At 47.4% G+C, this 10,319-nt stretch overlaps 1 protein-coding gene across 1 annotated transcript; it reads right to left on the bottom strand.

Moving 5' to 3' along the window:
• Window positions 1-6,823: 6,823 nt before the first annotated feature.
• On the bottom strand, window positions 6,824-10,157 carry CPXM1 (carboxypeptidase X, M14 family member 1; the record flags this gene model as incomplete). Its single annotated transcript, XM_082857809.1, has 10 exons — window positions 6,824-7,062; window positions 7,164-7,266; window positions 7,920-8,059; window positions 8,233-8,530; window positions 8,615-8,794; window positions 8,882-9,078; window positions 9,166-9,289; window positions 9,615-9,703; window positions 9,788-9,938; window positions 10,032-10,157. The coding sequence occupies 10 exons, from the start codon at window positions 10,155-10,157 to the stop codon at window positions 6,824-6,826; spliced, it is 1,647 nt and encodes a 548-aa protein (XP_082713935.1).
• Between the last annotated feature and the right edge of the window lie 162 nt (window positions 10,158-10,319).

Below are 10,319 nucleotides of genomic sequence, written 5' to 3'. Positions count from 1 at the left end.
CCAGCAATGTACGAGGGTTCCCTTTTCTCCACATCCTCACCAACATTAGCTATTTATGTTCTGTTTTTGTTTCTGTTTTGTTTTTTTGTTTTTGTTTTTGTTTTTTTTGCGTTATGCGGGCCTCTCACCGTTGTGGCCCCTCCCATTGCGGAGCACAGGCTCTGGACACGCAGGCCCAGCAGCCATGGCCCACGGGCCCAGCCGCTCCGCGGCAGGCGGGACCCTCCCGGACCGGGGCACGAACCCGCGTCCCCTGCATCGGCAGGCGGACTCTCAACCACTGCACCACCAGGGAAGCCCTATGTTCTTTTTTATGATAGCCATTCGGACAGGCGTGAGGTGATATCTCATTGTGGTTTTGATTTGTATTTCCCTGATGATTAGCAATGGTTAGCATCTTTTCATGTGCCTGTTGGCCATCTGCATTTCCTCTTTGGAAAAATGTCTATTCAGTTCTTCTGCCCATTTTTTAATCGGGTTGTTTGGGTTTTTTTGATATTGAGTTGTATGAAGTAACCTCTATTCCACTTTCTGTCTCTATGAATTTGCCTTTTCCGATACCTCATATAAGAATTATATGGAGGGCTTCCCTGGTGGCGCAGTGGTTGAGAGTCCACATGCCGTTGCAGGGGACATGGGTTCGTGCCCCAGTCCAGGAGGATCCCACATGCCGCAAGGCAGCTGGGCCCGTGAGCCATGGCTGCTGAGCCTGCGCGTCCGGAGCCTGTGCTCCACAATGGGAGAGGCCACAACAGTGAGAGGCCCACGTACTGCAAAAAAAAAAAAAAAAGTATTATATGGAAACATATAATATTTGTCCTTTTGTGTCTGGCTTATTTCACTTAACATAATGTTTTTTTGCTCACAAGTTTTGTCTTTAATGGCACATATCAGAATTTCATTCCTTTTCATGGCTGAGTAATATTCTATTGTGTGTATACTACATTTTGCTTATTCATTCATTTTTTGATGGACACGGATTTTGTCTACCTTTTGGCTATTGTGAATAATGCTGCTCTGAACATTGGTGTACACATATCTGTTTGAGTTCCTGCTTTAAATTTTTTTGGATATATACCTAGAAGTGGAATTACTGGGTCATTTGGCAATTCTGGTTTTTTAAAAAAATATTTTATGCCTTTATTAAAATAAATTTATTTATTTTATTTATTTATTTTTGGCTGTGTTGGGTCTTCGTTGCTGTGCGCGGGCTTTTCTCTAGGTGTGGAGAGCGGGGACTACTCTTCATTGCTGTGCACAGTCTTCTCATTGTGGTGGCTTCTCTTGTTACGGAGCACAGACTCTAGGCGTGCAGGCTTCGGTAGTTGTGGTTCATGGGCTCCAGAGCACAGGCTCAGTAGTTGTGGCCCACGGGCTTAGTTGCTCCACAGCATGTGGTATCTTCCCAGACAAGGGCTTGAACCCTTGTCCCCTGCATTGGCAGGCGGATTCTTAACCACTGCACCACCAGGGAAGCCCTATGTTTAACTTTTTGAGGAAACACTAAACTCTTTTCCACAGCAGCTGTAATATTTTACATTCCCACTAGCAATACACAAGTGTTCCAATTTCTCCACATCATAGCCAAAACTTGTTATTTTCCATTTTATTGCTAATAGCCATCTCAATGGGTGTGAAGTGCTATCTTATTGTGGTTTTGATTTGCATTTCCCTAATGACTAATGATGCTGAGCATCTTATCCTGTACTTATTGGCCATTTGTATATCTTCTTTGAAGAAATGTATTCAAGTCCTTTGCCCATTTTTGAATTAGTTTGTTTTGTTGTTGAGTTGTAGGGGTTCTTTATGTATTCTGGATATTTAAACTTCTGTAAATATTTTCTCCCATTCTGTGTGTTATATTTTCAGTCTTTTGCAGTGTTCTTTGATGCACACAAGTTTTTAACTTTTATGAAGTCTAATTTATCTACTTTTTTCCCTTGTTGCCTGTGCTTTTGATGTCATATCCAAGAAATCATTGACAAACCGAATGTCATGAAGATTTCCCCTTTTTCTTCTAGGAGTTTTATAGTTTTAACTCTTAAGTTTAGATTTTTGATACATTTTGAGTTAATTTTTGTATATGACATAAGGTAAGAGTCCAACTTCATTCTTTTGCAACTTCATTCTTTTGCATTCTTCATTCTTTTGAATTTCTTCATTCTTCATTCATGTGCATACTACCCAATTGCCAAATGTATCATAAAACTACAGTAGTCAAGACAGTGTGGTATTGGTGAAAGAATAGATGCATACCAATGCAATGGACTAAAAATTCCAGAAATAGACCCATATCAATATGGTCAACAGATTTTTAACAAAGGTATAAAGGCATTTCAATGGAGAAAGAACAGTCTTTTCACCAAAAGGTGCTGTAAAAAAACTGGACCTCCATATGCAAAAAACAAACAAACAGGGACTTCCCTGGTGGTGCAGTGGTTAAGAATCTGCCTGCCAGTGCAGGGAACACGGGTTCGATCCCTGGTCTGGGAAGATTCCACATGCCTCAGAGCAACTAAGCCCGTGTGCCACAACTACTGAGCCTGCTCTCTAGAGCCCTCGAGCCACAGCTACTGAAGACTGCGCACTCTAGGGCCAGTGTGCCACAACTACTGAGCCCGTGTGCTGCAACCACTGAAGCCCACGCACTGCAATGAAGACCAAACACAGCCAAAAATTTTAAAAGATTAAAAAACAAACAAAAACAAAAAACACCTCAATTTATATCTCACATATATAAAAATTAACTCAAAGGGATCATAAACCTAAATGTAATATGTAAAGCTATAAAACTCTCAGAAGAAAATATAGGAAAAATATCTTCATGATTTTTGGTCAGTCAAAGAATTCTCAGATAGCACACAAAAGTACCACCTATAAAAGAAAAAATTGATAAACTAAACTGTTTAAAATTTAAAACTTCTCTGCAAAGAACACTAACAAGAGAATTAAAAGATAAGCAAGAGATTGGAGAAAATATTCGCAAGTCACTTATTCAGACAAAGGACTTATATCCAACTCTCAAAACTCAAAAATAAGAAAACCACCCAAATTTTTAAGTGGACAAAAGATCTCTTTTTTGTCACTTGTACACGATGAGTCGCTTCTCTCTTGTCACTTTCAAGATTCTCTCTTTGTCTTTGGTTTTTGACAGTTTGATAATATGTCTAGATGTAGAGCTTTTTAGGTTAATCCTGCTGAGAATTCACTGAGCTAAAACAAAGATGTAAGAACAGAAATATGATCAGTGGTTGCCTAGGGTTGGGATGGGAGGAGAGTCTGAATACAAGGGATGGCACAAGTGAATTCTTTATGTCTGTGTCTATGGTGGTGGTTACAAGAAGCTTTGTGCATGACTCATTGAAATGTACATCCAAAAAGTGAATTTTATTATATGCAAATTTTTAATAAATGAAAATGGATACTTTAAGTACATAAAATGTTCACACAAAGTTTAACATATATTTTTAAGTGAACACCAAAGGATTCTCATCAGGTAAAGAAAAAAAATGTTACTAGCACTTCAGAAGCCTCCCCACCCCCTGCCATGTTCTCCTCATTGACTGTTGCTCCATTGATCCTCCCAGAATCAATCACTATCCTAACTTTTATCATAATTATATCCTTGCTTTTATTATTTTATGCAATCCATAAACAATATAATTTTCCTTTTGTGCTTTGCTTATTTCACTCAAAATTATTTTTGTGAGTCATCCATGTTGTGTATAGTCGTTGTTTGTTTTCATCCTGTATAAAATTCCATTGTATAAATGTACCATATTTTACTCTCCAGTCTACTCTTGATGGATTTTGGGGTTGATTCCAATTAGAGTCTACTGTAACTAAAGCTGCTATATGCATTCACGTGTCTTTTTGTACATGTGCAAGGGTTTCCCTATAGTTTATATTGTACACCCAGGAATAGGGGCATGCGTGTCTTCAGTTTTACTAGATTACGCTGAGTGTTCTTCATCTTGTCATATATGTCAAGCATAATGCAAAGACAAACACCTCTAATGACACATGGTACAGACACAAATAAGGGTTTATTGGAGGGAACGTCTCGGCAAAGAGCTGGGATCATGCATATAATGCCTCAAAGTCCCATTATCCAAAAGATGGCTTGCTAGGCCAGGAAGGGCTGATCTGGGTGTTAAAAGAGCAGGAGAGGGGCCCCATTTTCACGCCACTTTGCATATTTATGAGGAAAGTAGAAGGAACCTTGGAATCCCTTGACAACTATGTAACAGAGGGAGTTTGCTGGCCAGGGAAATGTCTTACTAGAAACGGGGGAAATTCAGAGCTTGAGTTCACATGTCATTTCAGTTATGCTGAACTAGCTGTTTCTAGGGTACCTAAGAGAGAAGGGAAAGATTCACTGGAAACTTCCAGCAGACAAGGCTGGCTGCGTTCAGTTATATTATTATATAATGTTCCTTTCTGTCTCTGGTAATTTTCTTTGCCCTGAAGTCAACTTTATCTGATATTAAGATAGCCACTCCTGCTTTCCTTTAATTAATGTTTGCATGATACATCTTTTTTTATTTTTTTACTTTCAAGGTGCCTGTATCTTAACACTTGGAGTTTGTTGTAATTACAGTTGAGTCATGTCTTCTAATTTACTGTGCCAATAAGCTGTGCACTTATGTGTACTTTTAATTATATATATTAAACTTCAATGAATAATAATTTTTTTTTTTTTTGGAAAAAGTTTTGCTGTACAAGAAGCATTGGAGATGGGGAGAAAAGGAGCAGGGAGATGGGAGATGTGGTACTAATCCCTCATGGTGATCTGAGATTGAAAATGAGAGACAGGCAGAGACAGAGACAATACAACAGCCCAGCACTAGGCAAAGCTTACATAATAGGCTACATGGATGTCTTTGTGCCATAATTTGCCTGTTAGTATTTGCCACATTCCTGCCCTTGCAAACTCTCCTCTGAATTGCAGGGGGCTTAAGGTGCCTGGAAACTACATTTTGTGGACTTCTTTGCAAACTAGGTTACAGTTAGATTTTGCCAGTGGACTTCATAGGTTGGAGATTAGAAAGTGGAAGGAAGGGAGAAATCTTTCTGACTCCAGCCACACCAGGCAACCACAAGTGATCACAGCTGGTTACTGGTGGCCACAGGTGACTGTGGGCTCCAGCACCAGCACCAACATCAGGCTTATAAACACCAGACCAGGATTTCCCTCGTGGCGCAGTGGTTAAGAATCCACCTGCCAATGCAGGGGACACGGGTTTGAGCCCTGGTCCAGGAAGATCCCATATGCCACGGAGCAACTAAGCCTGCACGCCACAACTACTGTAGCCCACACGCCTAGGGCCCATGCTCTGCAACAAGAGAAGCCACCGCACTGAGAAGCCCGTGCACCTCAAGAGTAGCCCCCACTCACCACAACTAGAGAAAGCCCGCGCACAGCAACAAAGACCCAACACAGCCAAAAAATACTAACAAACAAAAAACCCAAACCAAGGGTGTTATCAGCTTCCTGACTTCTAAGTAAAACTCCCTTCTCCCTTTTTCTCATCCAGCTCTTCCAACATCTTTTTTTTTTTAAAGACTGCATTTCCTTGCTTTATTTCCATATACAGACTTGATTTTTTTTTTAAGTTTCCCCAAAGGAATGTGTCTTGCTTATTACTGACATTTGGTATGTTTCATTCATTGGAATATATATATTTTTTATTTTATTTACTTTTGGCTGCATTGGGTCTTCGTTGTTGCATGCGGGCTTTCTCTAGCTGTGTCCTCCGGCTTCTCATTGCAGTGGCTTCTCTTGTTGTGGAGCATGGGCTCCAGGCGTGCAGGCTTCAGTAGTTGTGCATTGGCTCAGTAGCTGTGGCTTGCGGGCCCTAGAGCGCAGTCTCAGTAGTTGTAGCGCCCGGGCCTAGCTGCTCTGCAGCATGTGGGATCTTCCCAGACGAGGGCTCGAACCTGCATTGGCAGGTGGATTCTCAACCGCTGCACCACCAGGGAAGCCCTCTTCCAACACCTTTATACCCAATGTCCAGCATTAAATTCCCCTCTTCTTGAAATATCTAGAGTGGGTTATTTTCCTGGCAAGATACTGACCGACACATAACTTCCCCTTCAGTCTGAAAGAAATGAATCGAATGCTGTCATTTACCAACACTCTCCAAAATGGCTGGTGAAGCAAACCCAAATGCTCTCAGCTGTTCTCTCTCTGATTTTCTCCTTGGAGCTGTCCCTGTCCACACCCCGACACCATACCCGCCTCCCACCTAAACTTCAAGAACCGTCACCTCGATTGCATCCGGACTGACCCACAGCGCTGTATTTCACTCCCATGTGTACACCTCCCCGGTCTCTGCTCCCACAGCAGCCAGCCTCCACCTTGGCACGCTTGTCCCCTCTTGACTGGGAGCCCCAGGAGGTTGACGGGCACTGTTTATCCTTGACTCCTTGCATGCTTGGCACTGAGCAGGTGCTTACAGAATGTTTCACAGCACCAAGTGGTGTCTGCCGCAGAAGTTGATGGGTTGAAGAGTTGCTCTGTCAAGCCCTGGTTCAGGAAGAACCCAGGTGGGATCCTCTTTCCACACTATTTTTCCAGAAGTCGACTGATGAGAGTATGCAAGTGTGTGCAGAATAGGATCGGGGAAGCTGAGGCCTGGCCCAGCTGGAGGACCTGGGACATAGAGACCACAGGAATATTGGCTGAGGTGCCAAATAGCTTTAATGAGCCTGAGCATCTTTCCCCCTACTTTGTCCCTCCCTCCCAACTCTCCGTGCCCCCTCCTTCAGTTCTGGACAGGTCCAGCCTGCCCAAGGCTCTGGGGCTCTTCGGCTAGAGGTGTTAATTCTGTCCCCTCAGTCGCTCCAGCCGCCTCCGAAGGTCCGGGGGCACCTTGGCCCCAGCTGCCAGCAGCTCTCGAAGTCTCTGTTTGGGAGTCTTGGTGAGGTGGAAATTGCAGGGCACAGGGCCCTCTTCAAAGGTGACCCGGCAGTTCCGAGTCGCTGCGTGGTAGCCCTCAGCACTGGCAGTCACCACATAGTCCCCTGGGGTCAGCAGGCGCCAATAATCCCCGCCCCATGCTGAGAGGAGTGAAAGGCAAGATCAGAGTCCAGTGGTCCTCAGCTTCTGACCCAGCTAAAGCCTCCCACACCTCCCCCCATCCCCTCCCCCACACACCCACCCGTTGTTACATCATGGTTAATCCCATCCACGGCAATGACAGCATCAGCAATCCCAATCTCCGTGTCCTTGTCCCTCACAACTCCGGCAATGCCCATGCGCACCTGTGTGGGAAAAGGTTATCAAAACCCCTTTCCTTCTGTGTGAAAATGTGGACTTCAGTTCATTTTCTGGCTCTGTTCCCCACAAATTTGATAGAGGTGGTGCGTCTACTCTGTTTCTATGTGACAATACTCTGGTGAAAATATCTCCTGATTGACAAATTGCATCTGGATTGGGAGAACTATAAATGCCTGGCAGGAGGGCATATCTATGGGCTTTCCTGAGTTCAGTGACTCTTGTTATTGGCCTCGTGTTTTAGAACTCTTGGAAACTATACTTACGGAGTCATTCCAAGGGACATGAGTTCTGTGAAAAGTGAAGTGCCTATGCCAGGGCATTTCCTGCACTTGCAAAATCGGACTCTTTTCTGAGAACAGCTCTGGGTCAGCTCTATGGACCATTGCCTGGACTGCTGTCAGGTCTATTCCCACCCGCTAACAATGTCTTACGCCACCCCGCTGGCAAACCGTGATTCCTGTCCTGTATCCCTCCAAGTCAATCTGATGCTGAGTGAGTGTGACCCATGGCACCTGTGAGTCAGAATGCTCAGCCTGACCTTAGGCTCAGCTCCCTATTGGGAGTTGCATCAACATGGAGAAGAGACCAGTCAGGAGTGACTCGGGCAGGCTGGGCACAGGGGGGATTCAGGTCCGACCTGTTCCAGGTAGGTGAGAAGGGCATCTTTGTTGTTCTCCCACTCCTGGCGCAGCTCGTTCTCGTGAGGAAACTTGTCACAGGACAGCTCCACAGTGACCTCAAAGCAGTTGGTGTGTAGGTAGCTGAAGTCATTCATGCCTAGGGGTACCGCAGACACTGGAGCCTAAAGGGGCGGGATGGGAGCCCTGCCCTCCTGGTGCCCTCCTCTGGGACACATTCCTGGTGACAGTTGACACCAGTGGTTATGTGAGAGCAGACTGTCTTATTGGGCAGTTATGGGGATGGAGCTAACCCCACCCTTGGGCACATACTCCCAGGAACTGTGTGCCAGTCAGCCCCGTTGATGATGTTGCCATACGAGGAGAAGTCCTGGCTGTGGCAGGGTCGGCGATCTGGGTCCTGCATTGCCCAATTAGTGCCAGCATAGACAGTGCTGAGCCAGCGAAACACTGCCTCATCTGGGGTGGGCGTGAGTTCACGGGCAGCCCACGGAGTCCGAGTCATGTCGAAGGGGTAGGACACCACGAGCTCACCCCCGTGGAGGTTGGCACTTAGCACAAAAGGGATCCGTTCCATCCACTTGATCACTGCCCGCGTTTCAGGAGCCACCTGGACAAGGGCAGGTCAGGGGGGTGGGAGACAGAGACAAAGGCCCCTAGGGTGGCCCTCCACCACTGCCCCCAGAATACTCACAGTGGCATTGGGCAGGGTGTAGTAAGTAGGCAGTGGCAGGTGATGGTTGGGGACAGTGTCAGGCACCAGCCCATCATCCTCTGCTTCCCACAGTGGTGTGTTGAGGTCAGCAAAATTATGGTTAAGGTCAATGCCCTGATGGTTCCAGCGGCCCTCTGCCCAGCCCACCAGCTCCGAGCCCTGCCAGGGACGAAGTTTGTTCAAGCCAAGCAGGCTCCAGGCACCACGACAGAAGGAGCAGGCTGGCCCTCGTGCCAAGTGGCCTACCCGGCGGAAGGCAGTCTCATAGCCGTCAGGGTTCATGGAGGGCAGCAGGTGAATGCGCGTCTCGGTGAGCAGTCGGGTCACCCGCGGGTCCCCTCTCAGGAACTCACGGCACAGGAACTGCATTAGGAGCAGGAGCAACTCCCGCCCCAGGGCCTCATTCCCATGCATGCCGGCCACGTAGCGCACCTCAGGCTCTCCTGGGAGCACACAGGTGCTCGCAACTGGCTCGTGCCCCTGTCCCTCCCCGCCGCTGTGCCCACCTCTCCCACCCCACCTGCCAGTACCCAGCTCATGCTCCCCAGGCTGGTCCGACATTTCCATCACATACAGCTTCAGGCCCTGGTGGCTCTTCCCGATGCTATAGACGCGGGTGATGTTGGGGCACTGCTCGTTCACCTGCTTCATCAGCTGGGGGGTGGAGTGCACCTCCCATGGTGCAGGGCATGGGAGGATCAGACCCAGGGGTCAGACCACATGTGGCCACGGAAGGACTTCAAAAGCTTGTGGTGGCCCATACAGATGGGGACACCATGGCACAGTACAGGAGTGGGCAGCAGCAGACCAGAAGGAAGGGTCAGAATAAGGGGCGCCATAACAAGGGAAATTGGGGCAGTTTAGGGGTCAACAGGAGGGTGAGATGAGGGTGGACATGAGGGCAATCATGGCCAGTTATGCCCTGGTAGGCGGAGGACCTGAGATGGGCAGATCCTCCCACCTGGGTCATAGTGGTTACCTTCCTCATGGCTTTATAATCATGATGCCGGAAGTCCAGTGTGTCGGAGGATCCCAGCACAGGGACCTCAGGGAACAGACCATTAGGATCTGGTAGAGGATGAGTTCGCAATAAAGGGGGAGTTCCCAGTGGAGGGTGCGCCCTGCCCATCCAACCCTTGTCTTACAGCCCACCTGAGACTGGGCAGGCCAGGATCTCTGCCCGGAGGCAGGATGCACCTCCCTGGAGCCAGGTCTGGGGCAGCAGGCGCATGAAACGGGCCACCTGCGGCTCAGGCAGGAGGTTCAGCACGGGTGTCTCTGGGTCCGAATTGGCAGGAAATACCTGGGGGCATCAAGTTCTTTGTAAGGGTGGCTTGAACCGCAGCAGCCAGCCTGGCGGAGGGCCCAGGGAAGGAGCTCAGGCCGCTGAGCTCACTGAAAAATCCACCCCGGTAGGCTCAGCTGGAGACTTGCCCACTATGTCAAACACAGACCGCTGCCCACAGCCTTTGCCAGCAGGCAGACCTAGGCAGCCACGCTTTCCGTTTTGGTCACAGCTCATTAGACCAATATGGCCATGTGACTCAGGAGCAGCCAATCCTGGAGGTGGCCAGGACCCCACACTGTAGCCTGGGGTAAAAAGGGGTCATTGAGATGGGGAAGCCAGAGCTATGAGGAGGTGAGAAGTGATGCAAGGACCAGGGGCCCATCACCAGAAAGGGTG

The sequence above is a fragment of the Leucopleurus acutus genome (genome assembly GCF_964270905.1).
Source record: "Leucopleurus acutus genome assembly, chromosome: 16".
NCBI classification, from domain to species: Eukaryota; Metazoa; Chordata; class Mammalia; order Artiodactyla; family Delphinidae; genus Leucopleurus; species Leucopleurus acutus.
The sequence above is the reverse complement of the archived record's forward strand: the minus strand, read 5'-3'. Positions and strand labels throughout refer to the sequence as shown.